Genomic DNA, 22,970 nt, shown 5'->3' with positions numbered 1-22,970 from the left:
AGTCGGACCTGATTTTGCGCAGCACTCTGGGCAGCATCGCCAGAGGAGGAAATACATAAGGCAGTCGAAACTGCGACCAATCCTGAACTAATGCGTCCGCCGCCAGAGCTCTGTGATCTTGAGACCGGGCCATGAATGCCGGGACTTTGTTGTTGTGCCGTGACGCCATGAGATCGACGTCCGGCGTTCCCCAGCGGCGACAGATCTCTCAAAACACGTCTGGGTGAAGAGACCATTCCCCCGCGTCCATGCCCTGACTGAGAAAATCTGCTTCCCAGTTTTCTACGCCCGGGATGTGAACTGCGGAGATGGTGGAAGCTGTGGCTTCCACCCACTGCAGAATCCGTCGGACTTCCTGGAAGGCTTGACGACTGCGAGTGCCGCCTTGGTGGTTGATGTATGCGACGGCAGTGGCGTTGTCCGACTGGATCCGGATCTGCCTGCCCTCCAGCCACCGATGAAAGGCCAATAGGGCTAGATACACTGCCCTTATCTCCAGAATATTGATCTGAAGGGATGACTCTATCGGAGTCCAGGTTCCCTTCGAAAAACGCACTCCGTGTACGTTTGGGGAACCGAAACTGGTGTTTCTCATGCTGAGAAGTCGACTCCTCTACAGGTGGCGGCGGGGGAGATATATCTAACACCTGGTTGATGGACGAGATAAGGTCATTTACTATGGCGTCCCCTTCAGGTGTATCAAGATTGAGAGCAACGTCAGGGTCAGAGCCCTGAGCTGCGACGTCCGCCTCGTCCTCCAGAGAGTCCTCAAGCTGGGAACCCGAGCAGCGCGAAGAAGTCGGGGAAGATTCCCAGCGGGCCCGCTTAGCCGGTCTGGGACTGTGGTCCGGGCAGGAGTCCTCCACGTGAGACCTAGGGCCCCCCCTGGGAACGCGTTGCGGCGCGGACAGAGAGGGGCCTGGAGGCGACGATCCAACAGGGCCCGGGGCCTGTGTAAGGACCGGTCTGGACTGCAAAGCTTCAAGCAGCTTGGCAGACCATTTGTCCATAGACTGAGCCATGGATTGTGAGAGTGACTCTGAGAGTTTTTCAGCAAAAACGGCAAACTCTGTCCCTGCCGCCTGGACAGGGAGGGCAGGGGGGTCTGCCTGAGCCGAGGGGCCCCCTAGTGACCGAGGCTCTGGCTGAGCAAGCAAAACAGGGGTTGAGCATTGCTCACAGTGAGGGTAGGTGGAACCCGCAGGTAACTTAGCCGCACAAGAGGTACAGGTGGCAAAATAACCCTGTGCCTTGGCACCCTTGCTCCTTGTGGACGACATGCTGTTGTCTCCTAGGAGAGTGATCACTGAAGGTATATGGGAAAGGGTATACAGCCCGACCGAACAGAAATATATAAATATATAGTATCTATTCCGGCACCCTAAGGGGACCAGCACCGGGTGACCGGTGTGGCTTACCGACCGCTAAAAAGCGGAGCGTGTGTCCTCCAGATTCCCTGCCTTAGGTCTCCCAGTGTTGCAGAGCTCTTTCCTGGAAATCCTCCACCGGCAGAATGCCAAAAAAATGGCTGCCGGAGCTCTCTGGGGAGGAGTGGAGCCGTGGGCGGCGCTAGAAAAGTGCGGGAATCTGGAGTCCCCACAGTGATCAGTGAGGGGGGAGGAAACATACAGGATGCTCCGGCCCTCACATCCGACGTCAGGTCGGCAGTCCCGCCCTTACCCTGATAGACAGGCCCGGGGGCGGGAGTTTTGCTACTAGGCCGCAATTGAAGCCGGGGACTAAATTTAAGACCGCGGCCGACAAGCAGGCGCGGTCGGCGCGGAAGTCCGCCGGCCGTCACAAATAAGCAGCTGCTGCAGCGTCCGGGATGAAGGCGCTCCATGCACATCCCCCATGGGGACACAGAGTACCTTAGTGATGCAGGGCCCGGTCCCTGAGGATAAACAGACTCCTGTCCGACAGATTCCCACAGGGGCTGCGGAGGGAGCACGGTCCCAGTGAATGGATGACCGCTCAGGATCCCACTTCTCCCAGAGCCGCTAAGGGATGGTGAAGGAGACGGCATGAGGCTCCGGCCTTTGTACCCGCAATGGGTACCTCAACCTTAACAGCACCACCGACGTAGTGGGGTGAGAAGGGAACATGCCGGGGGCCCCGTGGGGGCTCACTTTTCTTCCAACCGATTAACTAAAATGAGAATGCATGAGTGGATGTGTGCCTCCTTCCACACAAAGCATAAAACTGAGGAGCCCGTGATGCACGGGAGGGTGTATAGGCAGAGGGGAGGGGTTACACTTTTTAAAGTGTAATACTTTGTGTGGCCTCCGGAGGCAGAAGCTATACACCCCAATTGTCTGGGTCTCCCAATGGAGCGACAAAGAAAGAAGAAGTTCAGCTTTTGAAAGGTTAAGTTTCAGATAGAGAGCAGACATGATGTTGCAAACTGCAATGACCTACTCATGTTCTTACTGTCCTGCAGCCTTTCCTGCGTGACTTTGGCTCACACGTATAAAAAAAAGCTAGGAAAAAATTGTGTGACATCTTCACAAACCCACAACTGAAAAGAGCAATAACCCACATGACCCCCATGTTTGAAAAGAAAAGACGCAGGGGGGCAATTATATGTCATCTTGCTAGTTGTCCCCACAAAAAATAACTGTTACACCTAAAAGTTATTGACATCATTTGCAATCTAAGATTACGGAATTTTAAATTTAAAGGGTTAATTCCCATCTCCAAGATCCTATCCCAATATATAGTAGGTGTAATAAGAATATTAGCAAATACCTATGATTAGAAATATAGTATAGTTCTCCTTATTAGCCATGTCTCTTACCTCACGTGAAGGGCATTGCTATCCATGGTTAAAGGGAACCTGTCACCAGATTTGGGGCCTATAAGCTGCGGCCACCACCAGTGGGCTCTTATATACAATATACTAACATGCTGTATATTAGAGACAAGGCCGCTGTGTAGAACGTAAAAATCACTTTACAATACTCACCTAACGGTGCGGTACAGTGCAGACTGGTCAGATGAGTGTCTCAGTTCTCCAGGTCCGGCGTCTCCTCTTTCGGCCATCTTTGTCATCCTTCTTCTGAAGCCTGGGTGCATCACGCGTCCTACGTCATCTACACTCGCCGGCATTGAGGTCCCGCGCAGGAGCACTTTGATCTGTCCTGAGTAGGGCAGATCAAAGTATTGTAGTGTGCATGTGCTGTACCTCAATGCCGGCGAGTGTGCATGATGTAGGACGCGTGATGCACCCAGGATTCAGAAGAAGGAGGACAAAGATGGCCTAAAGAGGAGGTGCTGACCCGGAGATCAGAGACGCCCATTCGACCAGTCTGCTCTGACCGTTAGGTAAGTATTATAACCATCCGGTGACAGGTTCCCTTTAACTTGCAGAATGTCTGTGTTGCCTCCCGTTCCTCCTTCCTCCTCACCGCTCTGTAGAATTTTATAAGCACCAACTGACATTATCTCAGTAATGAGAAATTTTCATGGACGACAGATTTTATAAATTTTACCTTTGATTTGAGAGTGAAATATCACGTGGTGAGCTCACCCTATACTGGGCAGGTAATGGTTGAATATTATAGCCATGACCTGCCTTTTACAATCACTGCGATTGTTAACCTGTTAAATAATGATGTCGAACTGACATCGCCGTCACAAGAAATGGGGGGGTTGCGTCATTTTAAGATCCCATTGGTGCACCTGTGACGGGTGGAATGAATTGTCTGCATTTCAATTTTCTACGGGAAAATTTGCTTTGATATAAGAGTAACTCGGTTTAAAAGCACACTCCCGGAACCAATTATCCTCATAATCCAAGGTTCCACAGTATATATATTACATTATATATAATATATATATATATATATATATATATATATATATATATATATATATATATATATATAATATATATATATATATATATATATATATATATATATATATATATATATATATATATAAAAGTTAAAAACCCCCTTAAAAATAAAATAAAGATAATAAACAATACACATGTGGTATCGTCGCGCTCAGGAACATCCAATATATTAAAATATAAAATAATTAACACGATCAGTAAATAAATACTGTAAACAAAGGAAAATTACTTTTTTTGTTTGTTGCAATATTAGAAAAAATGCAATAATAAGCGATCAAAAAGTCATATCTATCCCAAAATTGTATCAATAAAAACGTGTCGACCTGCAAAAAACATAAGCCATCACACTGCTCCATTGAGGGTTGGATGGTGGGAAGATGCACTTTTTCGACGCACCATGATGTGTCTGTGCTTTGGTTTGAACATTCATCCTGCGCTGACAGACCCCCTTTAACAACACTGCATTATTTCCCTCTTCAATGGAGCTTGGCTTATTAAGAGTTTCTCTTTGAGCCATGGTTAATCTAGGAGGACGCGCCTGTTGGAGAAAAGCTGTACCATCACTGAAGGAGGCTGGTTGAGGACCATACAGAGGCGGAAAGCAGCAGACAGTGCTCCTCTCTCTGGTGACCCCAGCACAGTTACATGGGCAGACCATGGATTTCAATGTGCTCTGCAGAATAATCGTTCCCCCCTGTGATGGATTTGCAGGGGAACTAGATATTAGAGCTGGGGTCCCAGCAGCAGGACTTCTTGTGAGCCCTTCAAACAAACAGGGGATTGTGCAAAGTGGAAAATGACTATTCGTGTAAGTACCTGACTGTCTCTGCAGCAGCCACACGCACAGCTCCACATGGCTGTGTGCAAAATTACAGCTGTCTTCTTGATGACAACCATAGCGGACCTCATGGCGGCACAAATCCATCTGGAAGCGAGAATGATTTGGCCGAATTTTGCTGTATTTTATAGTGCTAGAGTTTAGCACGTGGACAAGACACCTGTAAGAGAAGCCAAAGGAGAAGAAAACATCATCCCAGCACAGATCCTCCACTACAGGCAAGAAAAGTGTAAGGTTTATACGAATATTCACTGGAAACAAAATATACTCATTAAAATGGACATTACTCTAGTTCTGTGGTGTTAATAAAGATGGCCGAGCGTTCACATATAGAGTGTATAATGGACAGAGAGCGAGCCTTTTCTTCTCATGAGCCACTGCCACAACTCACGTCCAGAAGAAAAAGGTTGAGCTTTTCAAATCAAGCTCCAATCCATATCTTACAAGACACCAGCTATTGGGGTCCATCAGGAGGCCCATAGGCATTAGATTATCAGCCCATCATAAATCCTCTTTTCTCCCTCAGGTCATTGGGAGACACAGAACACCGTTATATGTCCTATAGCATGGAAGGATAAAAAGTGTCTCAGCCGTGCAACCTGTAATGTGCAGAGGATGTAGAGCTGAGTGCCATCGAGATCTCAGAAGGGGAGGACCAGAGATCCAGACAGACAGAGATCCAGACAGACAGAGATCCAGACAGACAGAGATCCAGACAGACAGAGATCCAGACAGACAGAGATCCAGACAGACAGAGATCCAGACAGACAGAGATCCAGACAGACAGAGATCCAGACAGACAGAGATCCAGACAGGCAGAGATCCAGACAGGCAGAGATCCAGACAGGCAGAGATCCAGACAGGCAGAGATCCAGACAGGCAGAGATCCAGACAGGCAGAGATCCAGACAGGCAGAGATCCAGACAGGCAGAGATCCAGACAGGCAGAGATCCAGACAGAAAGAGATCCAGACAGAGACAGAGAGATACAAAAAGATATACAAAGACAGATACAAAGAGATACAAAGACCCAGAGAGTAATAAAAAGACAGACAGACACAGAGATACAAAGACAAATGCAGATACACAGAGAGAGAGAGATACAAAGAGAGAGAGAGATACAAAGAGACAGACAGACAGAGAAAGATATTAAGAGAGGCAAATAGAGAGAGACAGATACAAAAAGCGAAATATAAGGGGCTGCTGATAAGTCTTTGGTTTTGTGATCTTTTTTTGTTTCTATGGTAACAAATGTTACACCACATGAAAGCCTTATGTTTCTAATATATGTTTCCAAACTTTATGTTTGTTGCTTATGGCAACAGTGTTCTACGCACGTGGGAAAACAATGGCGGAATATTATGCGATATTCACAGCAACTGAGAGCAGAGGAGTGATAAAATTCTTTCTTGTTTCTCCAAGGAAAGGCCACGAAGGATATTCATGGTGATATGTCACAAACATTGGGGGATCAATGCCCTTCATATTCCACAATTAAGAACTGGGTTACAAAATTTAAACAGGCCACTTAAGCACTAATGATGAGGAACGTCCTGGACGACCGAGAGGGGTTGTTCTTCCGGAGATCGTCGATGCTGTGCACAACCTCATACTGGAGAATCCACCAATTTCAGCTAAAGCAATAGCAGACATCATGGGGATTTCCTGAGAACGTGTTTGTGTCATTATCAATGAACATTTGGACATGAGGAAGTTATCTGCAAAGTGGGTCCCTAAATGTTTGACAACAGATCAGAGAAGCATGCGCTTGAAAACTTCTCTGTCCATTTGTCAGCGTTTCCGGACTGATAAGAACTTCCTGGAACGACTGGTCACTATGGATGGGATCTGGATTTATGTGTATGACCCTGAAAACAAGGAGCTGTCAAAAGAGTGGAGGAACAGTGGTTCTCCTTGTCCAAAGAAGTTCAGGGTGCAAAAATCAGCCACTAAGGTGATGGCGTCTGTTCTGGGATAAGGAGGGCGTGCTGCTAGTGGACTACCTTCAAAAGGGTTCCACCATCAATGCAAGGTACAATGGAACCTTGCTTAACGAGAACAATCCGTTCTGGGACTGTGCTTGTTAACCAAGTTACTCGTTCAGCAGAGCAAGATTTCCCTTAGGAAATCATTGCAATGCTGACAATTCGTTCCACAACTAGTTAAATGTCCCATCCTGGTCCCCTATTCTATCATTCCACACATGCACAAACACACACACACAAACACACATAAACATACATAAACACACACAAGCACGCACGTACACGCACATATTATATGCTCACCTTACCTTCCGTTCCATCGCCGGTCTCCTGGGACTTGCTGTTCTCCGGTGCGGGCCGTGTATCGGGTTACCATAACGAAGAGGGAGGAACTTCCTGCCAGAGCGCTGACGTCAAAGGCAGAGCCGCTTGCCTCTGATTGGCCAGTGCGCTGCCTTTGAGTAGCGGTGACCGGAACCAGGAAGTTCCCGTTTCGTCGCTATGGATACTGATGCCTGGAGTGGAGTGGAGCGGAGCGGCTCACTACAGGACCCAGGAGACCGGCGATGAAGCGGAAGGTACACATATTATATGCTCACCTTACCTTCCGTTCCACCGCCGGCCTCATGGTACTTGTAGTTCGCCGCGAGCACGTCGTGATGTACCCGGGAACTACAAGAACCACGAGACCGGCGTTGGAACGGAAGGTAAGGTGAGCATAATACTGTATGTGTGTGCGTGCGTGTTTGTGCATGTGTGTGTTTGTGTGGACTGCAAGAGCAGGTCAGAACGCGGTGGATGGACGAAACCGGAAATGTCTGAGGTGAGGATTTTGCTCGTACAGCAAAGCTTTCTCGTAAAGCGGGTTACAAATTTACAGAAAGCTTTGCTTGTTAATTGAAATTCTTGTTAAGTGAATTACTCGTTAAGCGAGGTACCACTGTATTACATTAAACTTTTGGACCAATTGAAGGCAGCTCTGAAGGTCTAAAGACGCGGCAAGCTGTCCAAAGGAATCTTGTTCCTGCAAGACAATGCCTCTGTTCATACTGCACAAGACCACGGATAAACTGGCAGAGCTGGGCTTCCACTCACCTTATAGCTCCCTCTGACTATCATCTAAACCTGAAGAAACAAGAGATGTTACAAGAGATGATCATTTCTCCCGATTTGAGCAGTGCTGCTCTGATCGGGAGAAATGAATGAGCGATCAGACTGCTGATCGTTAAAATCCCCTAGGAGATCTAGTGAAAAAGAAAAACAAGTTTAAAAAATTTTTTGAAAAATTTAAAAAAAAAAAGACCTAAAAGTTGAAATCACCCCCCATTTTCCCCATTGAAAATTAAAGTGTTAAAAAAAATAAAAAAAATATACACACATTTGGTATCGCCTCGTTCAGAAATGCTTGATTTCTCAAAATATAAAATCAATTAATCTGATCAGTAAACGGCGTAGCGGCAAAAAAATTCCAACCGCCAAAATTACGTTTTTTGGTCGCCACAAATTTTGCGCAAAATGCAATAATTGTCAATCAAAACGTAGCATCTGTGAAAAAATGGTACCATTAAAAACGTCAGCTCGAGAAGCAAAAAAATAAACCATCGCTGAATCATAGATCCTAAAAAATGAGAACGCTACATTTTGCAAAAATGGCGCAAAAAGTATGCCACTTTTTTCGGACAAACTTCTGATTTTTTTTAACCCCTTAGATAAAAGTAAACCTATTCATGTTTTTTGGTGTCTATGAACTCACACCAACCTGAGGCAGCATACCGACATCAGTTTTACCATATAGTGAATAATGTGAATACAGTATCTCAAAAACAAAAGTGCAATCGCACTTTTTTGCAATTTTTTTCCACATTTGTAAGTTTTTTGCTGTTTTCCAGTATACTATATGGTAAAACTCATGGTTGCATTTAAAAGTACAGCTCGTTCCGCAAAAACGAGCCCTCACATGACAAGACTGACTAAAAATTACGTCTCTCGGAAGAAAGGCGAAAAAAAAGAGAATTTTGTTTACTTACCGTAAATTCTTTTTCTTATAGTTCCGTATTGGGAGACCCAGACCATGGGTGTTTAGCTTCTGCCACCGGAGGACACACACAGTACTACACTTAAAAGTGTAGCTCCTCCCTCTGAGCTTATACATACCCTGGTGAGCCAGTCCCAGCCAGTTTAGTGCAAAAGCTGAAGGAGAATAGCCACCCACAAGTAGAACAGTGCAAGAGCCGGAAGAATCGGAGACTCTGTCCACGACAACAGCCGGTGATAACACGCGGAACAAGAAATTGCCAACAGGCAACAGGGAGGGTGCTGGGTCTCCCAATACGGAACTATAAGAAAAAGAGAATTTTGTTTACTTACCGTAAATTCTTTTTCTTATAGTTCCGTATTGGGAGACCCAGACATTGGGTGTATAGCTTCTGCCACCGGAGGACACACACAGTACTACACTTAAAAGTGTACCTCCTCCCTCTGAGCTTATACACCCCCTGGAGAACCAGATCTAGCCAGTTTAGTGCAAAAGCTGAAGGAGAATAGCCACCCACAAGTAAAAACAGAGCAAGAACCGGAACAACCGGAGCCTCTGTCTACAACAACAGCCGGTGATAACACGCGGAACAAGAAACTGCCAACAGGCAACAGGGAGGGTGCTGGGTCTCCCAATACGGAACTATAAGAAAAAGAATTTACGGTAAGTAAACAAAATTCTCTTTTTCTTTATCGTTCCTATGGGAGACCCAGACATTGGGACGTCTCAAAGCAGTCCATGGGTGGGAATAAACAGAAAACTGAGAAGTAGGCGGAGCCTAACTTCACAAGTGGGCGACAGCCGCCTGAAGGATGCGTCTGCCCAAGCTCGCATCTGCCGAAGCATGAGCATGCACTTGGTAGTGCTTTGAAAAGGTATGCAGGCTAGTCCAAGTGGCAGCCTGACAGACTTGCTGAGCCGTAGCCTGGTGCCTGAAAGCCCAAGAGGCACCGACAGCTCTGGTCGAGTGTGCCTTGATCCCCGGCGGGAGAGGCACCTGAGAACACTGGTAGGCATCCGAAATGGTTGACATAATCAAACGGGCTAAGGTCGGCTTAGAAGCAGAGAGACCCTTACGCCGACCTGTGGTTAGCACAAAAAGAGAGGTGCACCGCCTAAGAGCAGCGGTGCGAGACACATAGATCCGGAGCGCCCGCACCAGATCCAGAGTATGCAACGCTTTTTCAAAGCGATGAACAGGAGCCGGACAAAAGGAAGGTAGGGTAATGTCCTGGTTAAGGTGGAAAGGAGAAACCACCTTAGGGAGAAAGTCCGGAGTCGGACGGAGAACCACCTTGTCTTGATGAAAAACCAAAAAAGGTGACTCCGAAGAGAGCGCAGCCAAATCAGAGACTCTCCTGAGGGAAGTTATGGCCACTAGAAAGACCACCTTCTGTGAAAGACGAAACAAAGAAACCTCCCTAAGAGGCTCAAAGGGGGGTTTCTGCAAAACCGTGAGAACCAAATTGAGGTCCCAGGGATCCAAGGGCCGCCGGTAACGCGGGATGATGTGAGACGCACCTTGAATGAAGGTGCAGACCTGAGCCAGCCGGGCGATACGCCGCTGGAACAGAACTGACAAAGCTGAGACTTGTCCCTTGAGAGAGTTGAGGGATAGTCCCAGCTGCAGACCGGACTGTAGAAAAGACAGAAGGGTCGGCAAGAAAAAAGGCCAAGGAGAATGGCTGGAAGAGCAACACCAGGACAGGAAAAACTTCCAAGTCCTGTGATAGATCTTGGCAGAGGAAGACTTACGGGCCCGAGTCATAGTGGAGATGACTTCAGGGGATATACCAGAAGCCGTCAAGATCCAGGACTCAAGAGCCACGCCGTCAATCTGAGAGCCGCAGAATTCTGGCGGAAAAACGGACCTTATGAGAGAAGGTCTGGACGGTCCGGAAGATGCCACGGCACCTCTACGGACAGATGGAGCAGGTCTGGGTACCAAGCTCGCCTGGGCCAGTCCGGAGCAATGAGGATGACTCGACGGCCCTCCATTCTGATCTTGCGCAGAACTCTGGGCAAGAGAGCTAGAGGGGGAAACACGTAGGACAGACGAAACTGGGACCAGTCTTGAACCAGAGCGTCTGCTGCAAAGGCCTGAAAATCGTGGAAGCGAGCCACGTAAACCGGAACCTTGTTGTTGTGACGGGATGCCATTAGGTCCACTTCCGGAGTGCCCCACTTGCGGCAGATTGACTGAAACACTGCCGGATGCAGGCACCACTCGCCACTGTCCACGGTTTGACGGCTGAGATAGTCTGCTTCCCAGTTTTCCACGCCTGGGATGTGGACTGCGGATATGGTGGACTTGGAGTCCTCCGCCCATTGAAGGATGCGTTGTACCTCCATCATTGCCAGGCGGCTGCGTGTCCCGCCTTGGTGATTGATGTAGGCAACCGCTGTCGCGTTGTCTGACTGGACTCGAATGTGCCTGCCCGCCAACAGGTGGTGAAAAGCTAGGAGAGCTAGAAGCACGGCTCTGGTTTCCAGCACACTGATTGAAAGGGCTGACTCGGACGGAGTCCAAGTGCCCTGCGCTCTGTGGTGGAGACATACCGCTCCCCAGCCGGATAGACTGGCATCCGTGGTGAGAATCACCCAGGACGGGGCCAGGAAGGAGCGCCCTTGGGACAGGGAGAGGGGCCGAAGCCACCACTGAAGAGAGCTCCTGGTCCGTGGCGACAGAGCCACTAACCTGTGTAAGGAGGAAGGCCGCTTGTCCCAACAGCGGAGAATGTCCAGCTGCAGGGGGCGCAGATGGAACTGGGCAAAGGGAACAGCCTCCATGGACGCCACCATTTGACCCAGCACCTGCATCAGGAGCCTGAGGGTATAACGGCGGGGCCTCAGCAGAGAGCGCACCGCTAGCTGGAGAGACTGCTGTTTGATTAAGGGCAACTTCACAAGTGCCGGCAAAGTCTCGAACTGCATCCCTAGGTACGTGAGACTCTGGGTCGGAGTCAGAGTGGATTTGGGAAGATTGACAAGCCACCCGAATTGGGCTAGAGTGGCGAGAGTGAGTGAGACACTGCGCTGACAGTCTGCGCTGGATGGAGCCTTGACTAGAAGGTCGTCCAGGTAAGGGAGCACTGCCAACCCCTGGAGGTGCAGAACCGCAATCACTGCTGCCATGACCTTGGTGAATACCCGAGGGGCCGTGGCTAACCCGAAGGGGAGAGCCACGAATTGGAAATGATCCTCTCCTATTGCAAAACGTAACCAACGCTGGTGTGAAACTGCAATTGGCACATGTAGATAGGCATCTCTGATGTCGATGGACGCCAGGAAATCCCCTTGGGTCATTGGGGCAATGACTGATCGCAGAGACTCCATGCGAAAATGCCGCACCCGAACATGCTTGTTGAGAAGCTTGAGATCCAGGATGGGCCGGAAGGTACCGTCCTTTTTGGGAACTAGGAAGAGGTTTGAGTAAAAACCTCTGAACCGTTCCCGAGCGGGAACTGGTACAATTACTCCATTTGCCTGCAAGGATGCCACGGCCTGTGAGAAGGCGGTGGCCTTGGAGCAGGGGGGAGTTGAGAGAAAAAAATCTGTTTGGCGGGCTGGAAGAGAATTCTATCCTGTAGCCGTGAGATATGATATCTCTCACCCACTGATCGGAGACTTGGTTTAACCAAGCGTCGCCAAAGTGGGAGAGCCTGCCACCGACTAAGGACGTTGCTGGAGCGGGCCGAGAGTCATGAGGAGGCTGCCTTAGTGGCAGAACCTCCTGCGATCTTCTGCGGACGCGCTTTTGGGCGCCAGTTGGATTTCTGATCCTTAGCTGAGTTAGCGGACGAGGCGGAGGGTTTAGAGGACGACCAGTTGGAGGAACGAAAGGAACGAAACCTCGACTGATTCCTACCTTGGGCGGGTTTCCTGGTGTTCGTTTGTGGCATGGAAGTACTTTTCCCGCCAGTAGCTTCCTTAATAATTTCATCCAGCTGTTCACCGAACAGCCGGGAACCAGCAAAAGGGAGCCCAGCAAGAAACTTCTTTGAAGAAGCATCTGCCTTCCACTCTCGAAGCCACAAGATCCTGCGGATAACTAGGGAATTAGCCGAAGCCACCGCAGTGCGGTGAGAAGCCTCTAGCATGGCAGACATGGCATAAGATGAAAAAGCTGAAGCTTGAGAAGTTAAGGCAACCATCTCAGGCATAGATTCCTTGGTGAGGGAATGCATCTCCTCTAGAGAAGCAGAGATGGCTTTGAGAGCCCACACTGCTGCAAAAGTCGGGGAAAACGCGGCCCCCGCCGCTTCATACACAGATTTGGCCAGAAGGTCAATCTGACGGTCAGTGGAATCCTTAAGTGAGGTGCCGTCAGCCACCGACACAACGGTCCGGGCTGAGAGCCTAGACACCGGGGGGTCTACCCTTGGGGACTGAGCCCACTCCTTGACCACCTCAGGTGGAAAGGGAAAACGGTCATCAGAACCACGCTTTGGAAAGCGTTTGTCAGGACAGGCCCTGGGTTTGGTCACAGCGGTCTGAAAACTGGAGTGGTTAAAGAACACACTCTTTACTCTCTTAGGCGAGGTAAACTGGTGCTTTTCTGCCAGAGAGGGTTGCTCCTCTGATACTGGCGGATTGAGATCCAGTACAGAATTAATAGAAGCAATCAAGTCAAAGATCTGAGTCACCCTCGGAAAGATCGATGGGGTACATGGAGTTAGCCTCCGAGCCCCCCGTAAGGGCATCCTCCTCATCTAGAGAGTCAGCTCTTGAATCAGCCGCGGGATGAGGAGGGGGAGGAAACCCTGCACCTTCTCTTAGGAGGACGGGGTCTGGGACCTGATGATGAATCCTCAGTGAGCTCCGATGGACGGAGGTCAGAGGATAGGGATCCTAAAGGACCCTTAGCATTAGAGGCACCCTGTGAGGAGGGCTGATGCATATTCATCAAAGTCCTGGACAAAAGTCCCATGGACTCAGCAAATGACTGGGATATAGACCTAGAGAAGGACTCTACCCAGGCCGGGGGTTCAGCTGTAACAAGTTATTCAAAGTAGTTGTATATATATTGCATTATCTCTACTGCTGTGCACCTTTCCCACATTTTTCCTCCACCTGTGTTGTGCAATATGTTATTAAATTTGCATTGATTAACCCCCGTGGTTCCGTGCAGTCCTTGCGTATCCCGTTACCTGCAGGTTATTACACAGCCACAGGTGCAGAGGCAGCCGGAGAGACCACTGGGGGTGAGACTCCAGGCTGTGGCACCGCCAAGTTAGAGCAGACATCACAATGTGGATAGGTGCTCGGCTCAGGCAGCAGGAGCTTACATGCAGCGCATACAGTATAAAGCTTTGGAGCCTTGCTCCTCGTGTGAGACATGCTGCTGGAGTGGGGGCTCTGCAAAAGAATGAACCCCAGGGAGAATATACAGAGGTCCACAACCAGAGACCGGCTGTGGCTTACCAGACCGCTGGAAGCGGTGTTGTGTGCCCTCCAGATCCCGAAGCCCGGACCCCCAATGCACAGCACCTCAGCAGGGATGCAGAGTGCAGAAAGGCCCAGCGCAGAGTGAACTCTGCCTGAGAAATGGCCGCCGGAGCGAAGAGAGGGGGCGGGACTTGGGGGCGTTCCTGTAGGAGAGCGGGAACTGGAGGGCCATAGAGACCTGCAGGGGAGGAGACACGCCCCAGCAGTGGGGAGTGTCCCTCCCCTGTGCAGGACGGACGCCGGGAGGAGCCGTGCCTGTCCCTGTGCATGAGTGACATGCGAGGGTAGTTAACAGAAACTAGGCCTCCGGCAAAGCCGGGGCCTAAATTTAAGCGGCGAGGCCGACGCGCAGGCACCATTGGCGCGGTTCTCGGGCGAAAGCTAGAGAACCCGCCAAAATAAATACATTCAGCATACTCTCCCCTACAATAAAGTACAGGGACCCCCAACACATAAACGTCTCAGGTACTTAGCTGCTGAGACGCAGGGCCAGGTCCCTGGGGATGAGTGCTCCGGTCCAGCAGAATCCTCAAGGGGCTGTGGATGGAGACCGGTCTCCTGCCAGGCATGGAGACCGTGCTGGCTCCCACTTCAAGCCAGAGCCCAGGAGGGATGGTGAAGGAGCACGGCATGTAAGGCTCCAGCCTTCGAAATCAACCTTACAACACCGCCGACACAGTGGGGTGAGAAGGGACACGCCGGGGGTCCAAACGTGGACCCGCACTTCTTCAATCTCTTCCAAAGAAAAAAATCATGAGAATGCATGTGTGGATGTATGCCTCCTGAACACAAAGCGATAAACTGGCTGGGACTGGCTCACCAGGGGGTGTATAAGCTCAGAGGGAGGAGCTACACTTTTAAGTGTAGTACCTTGTGTGTCCTCCGGAGGCAGAAGCTAAACACCCATGGTCTGGGTCTCCCAAAGGAACGATAAAGAAAAGGGGTTAAAGATGGCAAGGAATTGAAACTAGTGTAATAGAAAGATACTGGGGGGTGTAACAGGGGAGCAGTGAGTTTCTATTTTATTACATTTGTCTAATCAGTCCATTGCTCAAAGTCCTATCACTGATATTCTCTTGTACACAGACGACAGTGAGATTCCGGCTATTACCCAGGCCGGACACAATAGACCAACCCTTCTTCATGCCATCACTGATTATGCTGGGTTTATCACTTTTAAAGGGAATCTGTCATCAGGTTTTTGCTACCTCATCTGAGAGTTACCTTCGCCCACACCAGGCTCTCTACAGAGATTGAAGATTGACAGTAAGGTGTCAATCAGAGGAGAGGGCATGCCGAACTGCCATGCGTGTGACCTTGTAGTCCTGCAATGATAAGGCTAGGTTCACACACTGCGTTTTTTTGATGCTGTGTTTTTGTGCGTTTTTTGCGGCAAAAAACGCACAAAAACGCACCCGCGTCAAAAAACGCAGCAATAAACGCACGCGTTTTTGCCGCGATTTGGTGCGTTTTTTGCTGCGTTTTTGCTCACTGCATCTTTATGCGTTTTTTTTTTTATCAGTGAACAAAAAGAAGGGAATTTTGTTTACTTACCGTAAATTCCTTTTCTTCTAGCTCCTATTGGGAGACCCAGACAATTGGGTGTATAGCTTCTGCCTCCGGAGGCCACACAAAGTATTACACTTAAAAGTGTAACCCCTCCCCTCTGCCTATACACCCTCCCGTGCATCACGAGCTCCTCAGTTTTGGTGCAAAAGCAGGAAGGAGGAAACTTATAAATTGGTCTAAGGTAAATTCAATCCGAAGGATGTTCGGAGAACTGAAACCATGAACCAAAGAACAATTCAACATGAACAACATGTGTACACAAAAGAACAACATCCCGAAGGGAACAGGGGCGGGTGCTGGGTCTCCCAATAGGAGCTAGAAGAAAAGGAATTTACGGTAAGTAAACAAAATTCCCTTCTTCTTTGTCGCTCCATTGGGAGACCCAGACAATTGGGACGTCCAAAAGCAGTCCCTGGGTGGGTAAAAGAATACCTCGATAAAAAGAGTCGTAAAAACGGCCCCCTCTTACAGGTGGGCAACCGCCGCCTGAAGGACTCGCCTACCTAGGCTGGCATCTGCCCAAGCATAGGCATGCACCTGATAGTGTTTCGTGAAAGTGTGCAGACTCGACCAGGTAGCCGCCTGACACACCTGCTGAGCCGTAGCCTGGTGCCGCAATGCCCAGGACGCACCTACGGCTCTGGTTGAATGGGCTTTCAGCCCTGTAGGAACCGGAAGTCCAGACGAACGGTAGGCTTCAAGAATCGGTTCCTTGATCCACCGAGCCAGGGTTGACTTGGAAGCCTGCGACCCCTTACGCTGGCCAGCGACAAGGACAAAGAGCGCATCAGAACGGCGCAGGGGCGCCGTGCGAGAAATGTAGAGTCTGAGTGCTCTCACGAGATCTAACAAGTGCAAATCCTTTTCACATTGGTGAACTGGATGAGGGCAAAAAGAAGGTAAGGAGATATCCTGATAAAGATGAAAAGGGGATACCACCTTAGGGAGAAATTCCGGGACCGGACGCAGAACCACCTTATCCTGGTGAAACACCAGGAAGGGGGCTTTGCATGACAGCGCTGCTAGCTCAGACACTCTCCGAAGTGACGTGACTGCCACTAGGAAGACCACCTTCTGCGAAAGGCGTGAAAGAGAAACATCCCTCATCGGCTCGAAAGGTGGTTTCTGAAGAGCCGTTAGCACCCTGTTAAGATCCCAGGGTTCTAGCGGACGCTTGTAAGGTGGGACTATGTGGCAAACCCCCTGCAGGAACGTGCGTACCTGCGGAAGCCTGGCTAGACGCTTTTGAAAAAACACGGAAAGCGCCGATACTTGTCCCTTGAGAGAGCCGAGAGACAAACCCTTGCCCATTCCGGATTGAAGGAAAGACAGAAAAGTGGGCAAGGCAAACGGCCAGGGAGTAAAACCCTGATCAGAGCACCAGGATAAGAAGATCCTCCACGTCCTGTGGTAGATCTTGGCGGACGTTGGTTTCCTGGCCTGTCTCATAGTGGCAATGACCTCTTGAGATAACCCTGAGGACGCTAGGATCCAGGACTCAATGGCCACACAGTCAGGTTGAGGGCCGCAGAATTCAGATGGAAAAATGGCCCTTGAGACAGCAAGTCTGGTCGGTCTGGTAGTTCCCACGGTTGACCCACCGTGAGATGCCACAGATCCGGGTACCACGACCTCCTCGGCCAGTCTGGGGCGATGAGGATGGCGCGGCGGCAGTCGGACCTGATCTTGCGTAACACTCTGGGCAGCAGTGCCAGAGGAGGAAAGACATAAGGCAGTCGAAACTGCGACCAATCCTGAACTAATGCGTCTGCCGCCAGAGCTCTGTGATCTTGAGACCGTGCCATGAATGCCGGGACTTTGTTGTTGTGCCGGGACGCCATTAGGTCGACGTCCGGCGTTCCCCAGCGGCAGCAGATCTCTTGAAACACGTCCGGGTGAAGAGACCATTCCCCTGCGTCCATGCCCTGGCGACTGAGAAAGTCTGCTTCCCAGTTTTCTACGCCCGGGATGTGAACTGCGGAGATGGTGGAGGCTGTGGCTTCCACCCACAGCAGGATCCGCCGAACTTCTTGGAAGGCTTGACGACTGCGTGTGCCGCCTTGGTGGTTGATGTATGCCACCGCCGTGGCGTTGTCCGACTGAATTCGGATCTGCCTGCCCTCCAGCCACAGCTGGAACGCCTTTAGGGCTAGATACACTGCCCTTATTTCCAGAACATTGATCTGAAGGGAGGACTCTGCCGGAGTCCAGGTTCCCTGAGCCCTGTGGTGGAGGAAGACCGCTCCCCACCCCGACAGACTCGCGTCCGTCGTGACCACAGCCCAGGATGGGGGCAGGAAGGATTTTCCCTTCGACAAAGAAGTGGGAAGAAGCCACCACTGAAGAGAGGCTTTGGCTGCCCGAGAAAGGGAGATGTTCCTGTCGAGTGACGTCGACCTCCTGTCCCATTTGCGGAGAATGTCCCATTGGAGTGGACGCAGATGAAACTGCGCAAATGGAACTGCCTCCATTGCTGCCACCATCTTCCCTAGGAAGTGCATGAGGCGCCTCAGGGGGTGTGACTGTGCTCGAAGGAGAGATTGCACCCCTGTCTGTAGTGAACGCTGTTTGTCCAGCGGTAGCTTGACTATTGCTGAGAGAGTATGAAACTCCATCCCGAGGTAAGTTAGCGATTGTGTCGGTGTCAATTTTGACTTTGGGAAATTGATGATCCACCCGAACCTCTGGAGAGTCTCCAGAGCAGTGTTCAGGCTGTGTTGGCATGCCACCCGGGAGGGTGCCTTGACTAGAAGATCGTCTAAGTAAGGGATCACCGAGTGTCCCTGAGAGTGTAGGACTGCCACCACTGTTGCCATGACCTTGGTGAAGACCCGTGGGGCTGTCGCCAGGCCGAAAGGCAGTGCCACGAACTGAAGGTGTTCGTCTCCGATGGCGAAACGCAGGAAGCGCTGATGCTCTGGTGCAATCGGCACATGGAGATACGCATCCCTGATGTCGATTGATGCTAGGAAGTCTCCTTGGGACATCGAGGCGATGACGGAGCGGAGAGATTCCATCCGGAACCGTCTGGTTTTCACGTGTCTGTTGAGCAGTTTGAGGTCCAGGACGGGACGGAATGATCCGTCCTTTTTTGGCACCACAAACAAGTTGGAGTAAAAACCGCGACCACATTCTTGAAGGGGAACAGGGATCACCACTCCTTCTGCCTTCAGAGTGTTCACCGCCTGAAAGAGAGCATCAGCTCGCTCGGGGGGCGGAGATGTTCTGAAGAAACGAGTCGGAGGACGAGAGCTGAGCTCTATCCTGTAACCGTGAGACAGAATGTCTCTCACCCATCGGTCTTGGACATGTGGGAACCAGGCGTCGCAAAAGCGGGAGAGCCTGCCACCGACCGAGGATGCGGTTTGGGGAGACCGAAAGTCATGAGGAGGCCGCCTTGGGGGCAGTTCCTCCGGCGGTCTTTTTAGGACGTGACTTAGACCGCCATGAATCAGAGTTCCTCTGGCCCTTCTGCGTCCTGTTGGACGTGGAGAATTGAGATCTGGCTGAGGGCCGAAAGGACCGAAACCTCGGTTGTATCTTCCGTTGCTGAGGTCTGTTTGGTTTGGACTGGGGTAAGGACGAGTCCTTTCCCTTGGATTGTTTAATAATTTCATCCAATTGCTCGCCAAACAGACAGTCGCCAGAAAATGGCAAACCGGTTAAGAACTTCTTGGAAGCAGAGTCTGCCTTCCATTTGCGTAGCCACATGGCCCTGCGGACTGCCACTGAATTGGCGGATGCTACCGCTGTACGGCTCGCAGAGTCCAGGACGGCGTTCATGGCGTAGGACGAAAAAGCCGACGCCTGAGAGGTTAAAGACACAACCTGCGGAGTAGAGGCACGTGTGACTGCATTAATCTCAGACAGACAAGCTGAGATAGCTTGGAGTGCCCATACGGCTGCGAATGCCGGAGCAAAAGACGCGCCTATGGCTTCATAGATGGATTTCATCAGGAGCTCTATTTGCCTGTCAGTGGCATCCTTTAGCGATGAACCATCTGCCACTGCTACTATGGATCTAGCCGCCAGTCTAGAGACTGGAGGATCCACCTTGGGACACTGAGCCCAACCCTTAACTACGTCAGTGGGGAAGGGGTAACGTGTGTCATTAAGGCGCTTAGTAAAGCGCTTGTCCGGAAATGCTCGGTGCTTCTGGACCGCATCTCTGAAGTTGGAGTGATCGAAAAACGCACTCCGTGTACGTTTGGGAAACCTAAATTGGTGGTTTCTCCTGCTGTGAAGCTGACTCCTCTATCTGTGGAGTTGGAGGAGAAAGTTCTAGCACCTGGTTGATGGACGCTATAAGGTCATTTACTATGGCGTCCCCTTCGGGTGTATCCAGATTGAGAGCAACGTCAGGATCAGAGTCCTGATCTGCCACCTCCGCTTCATCCTCCAGAGAGTCCTCATGCTGAGACCCTGAACAGTGTGATGAAGTCGAGGGAAGTTCCCAGCGAGCCCGCTTAGCCGGTCTGGGACTGCGGTCCGTGTCGGAGTCCTCACCGTGGGACCTAGGAGACACCCCAGGAGCAGTTTTCTGCGCCGACCGAGGGGGGGCCTGGGGGGCAATGATTCAACAGTGCCCGGTGCCTGTGTTACCGGTCTGGACTGCAAAGCTTCTAGTATCTTAGCAGACCATCTGTCCATAGACTGAGCCATGGATTGTGAAAGAGACTCAGAAAGTTTCTCAGCTAACACTGCAAACTCTGTCCCTGCCACCTGTACAGTGGCAGCCGGTGGTTCTACCTGGGCTAACTGGTGCGGCTTACCGACCGCCCTCAGCGGTTGTGTGTCCACCAGATTCCCTGCCTGGGCCTCCAGAGTTGTGGAGCTCTGTCTGAAGTTCTCCACCGGCAGCAGTGATGATAACAATGGCTGCCAGCGTTCTCAGAGGAGGAGGGAGCCGTGGGCGTGCCTCAGAAAGTGCGGGAATCTGGTGCCCCACAGTGCTCAGTGAGGGGGGAGGAGGATACTAAGTATGCTCCAGCCCTCACCGCTGACGTCCAGTCTAGCGTCCCGCCCTTACCCCTGACTGGCAGGCCCGGGGGGCGGGAGTATGCGGTACTAGGCCGCAGAAGCCGGGGACTAAATTTAGTAGCGTGGCCGGCAAACAGGCGCGGTAGTCCCGGCGACCCAAAACACACAGCAGCTGCTGCAGCGTCTGTTACACAGGCGCTCTATGCGCCGTCCCCAAGGGGACACAGAGTACCTCTGAGAAGCAGGGCCTGTCACTGATGATACCCGGTCTCCTGTCCGTCAGATTCCCTCAGGGGCTGCGGAGGGAGCCCGGTCCCAGTTGCATGGTGACCGGTTAGGATCCCACTTCTCCCAGAGCCACTAAGGGATGGGGAAGGATAACGGCATGTGGCTCCAGCCTTTGTACCCGCAATGGGTACCTCAACCTTAACAGCACCGCCGACCATAGTGGGGTGAGAAGGGAGCATGCCGGGGGCCCTGGGGCCCTCTTTTCTTCCATCCGATAAAGTCAGCAGCTGCTGCTGACTAAAATGTGGAGCTTGCGTGAATGTGTGCCTCCTTCAACACAAAGCATAAAAACTGAGGAGCCCGTGATGCACGGGAGGGTGTATAGGCAGAGGGGAGGGGTTACACTTTTTAAAGTGTAATACTTTGTGTGGCCTCCGGAGGCAGAAGCTATACACCCAATTGTCTGGGTCTCCCAATGGAGCGACAAAGAAATAAAAAGGTCTGATGTCATTTCCTTCTTCAATATGTTCTTCATTCTCCACTAGTGTATGCAGGAGAGCAGACAGCTGCAGAACTACAAGGCTCAGCATACTCCATCCAATAGTGTATGCAGGAGAGCAGACAGCAGCTGTCGAACTACAAAGCTCAGCATCCTCCTTCCAGGACTGTATGCAGGATTTTCTTGCCCCCCCCCCCCAAACAAAAAAATGACGTGGGCATCGCCATATTTTTGTATGCTAGCCGGGTACAGCAGGCAAGTACAGGCTGCCCCCAACCCCCAGCTGCCTATTTGTACCCGGGCTGGGAACCAAAAACATAGAGAAGCCCTTTTTTTGTAATTATTTCATGAATTTCATGAGATAATTTAAAAAAAAAAAAAAAAATGACATGAGCTCCGCCTAATTTTTGTGTCTAGCCGGGTACAACTAGGCAGCTGGGGATTGGAATCCACAGTGCAGGGTGCCCATGCTTTCTGGGCACCCCCGCTGCGAATTGCAGTCCGCAGCCACCCCAGAAAATGGCGCTTTCATAGAAGCGCCATCTTCTGGCGCTGTATCCAACACCACATCACACATCAGCGGATTGTATAAAAGCAGTTTATACAATCAGCAGATGCATCGGTGCAAAAAAAAAAAAAAATACTCACTTATGTGCTGATTACCGGCAGCTCCTGGAGCGAGTGTGATCCCATCCGATCGCTGCAGGAACTGCCGGTAATCAGGGATGAAGTCTCCTGACGCATCCGCTGATAGGTTAAGCCGGCCGGGCGCTGGCGTCAGCCCGAGACTTACGATCAGCTGATGCATCAGGTGACTGCATCGGGTGATCCATCGCCAGGTCCTGCATCCTGCAGGCATACGTACCCGGGGAGACTGCACACATCCGGAGCGGGCGGTACCGGGAGGAGGAGCTCGGAGCGGGCATGGCACCGGGAGTCTGCAGACAGGTATGACATTTTTTTTTCTACTGTTCACTTTTGTTTTCGCAGCCCGCTTCCACCTCCTGCCCGCACATGACGCCGCACGGCAGCAGACATGCACAGGACGGGAGGTGGAAGCAGCGGTGACGGTACCGGGAGGATTCACGCTTCTGTGTTTACTGACAGAAGGAATCCTCTTCCTGTACATGTCACTTTACTACCCACCTCCTGCGTTTATAGCTGCGTTTTGGTCTTAGAAGCACCAATTTGCGTTTCTCATTGCGTCTTTCAACATCCCATTGCACTCAATGGATGAAAAGCGCAGTGAAAAATGCGGGAATAATAGACATGCTGCATTTTTGTGGCACCACAAAAACGCAGCTGAAAAAAAACGCTGTGTGCAGACAGCAAAAATGAAAACTTATAGACTTTGCTGGGGAAGCAAAGTCATGCAGTTTTCTGAGCAAAAACGCCGCGAAAAACGCACTGTGTGAATTTACCCTAAGGGTCCAGCTGCTTAATTAAACAGATGGACTGTGACAACACAGGCATCCCTGAATTTTCTGTGTTAACCCTTGCAGCATGCTGACTTCAGTTTACATTGCAAAA

General features: G+C 50.7%; 1 protein-coding gene across 1 annotated transcript in view; it reads right to left on the bottom strand.

Annotated features, from left to right (window-relative positions):
* Nucleotides 1-22,970, bottom strand: part of LOC142250027 (uncharacterized) — a 257,435-nt gene that overhangs the window by 76,072 nt on the left and 158,393 nt on the right. The window contains exon 15 of the mRNA XM_075322090.1: nucleotides 4,676-4,857. Within this exon, the coding sequence (XP_075178205.1) occupies nucleotides 4,676-4,857 (182 nt within the window). The remainder of the gene's footprint in view (nucleotides 1-4,675; nucleotides 4,858-22,970) is intronic.

The sequence above is a fragment of the Anomaloglossus baeobatrachus genome, chromosome 8, assembly GCF_048569485.1.
Source record: "Anomaloglossus baeobatrachus isolate aAnoBae1 chromosome 8, aAnoBae1.hap1, whole genome shotgun sequence".
In the NCBI taxonomy this organism is placed as follows: Eukaryota; Metazoa; Chordata; class Amphibia; order Anura; family Aromobatidae; genus Anomaloglossus; species Anomaloglossus baeobatrachus.
This window is presented reverse-complemented; position numbering and strand designations above follow the sequence as displayed.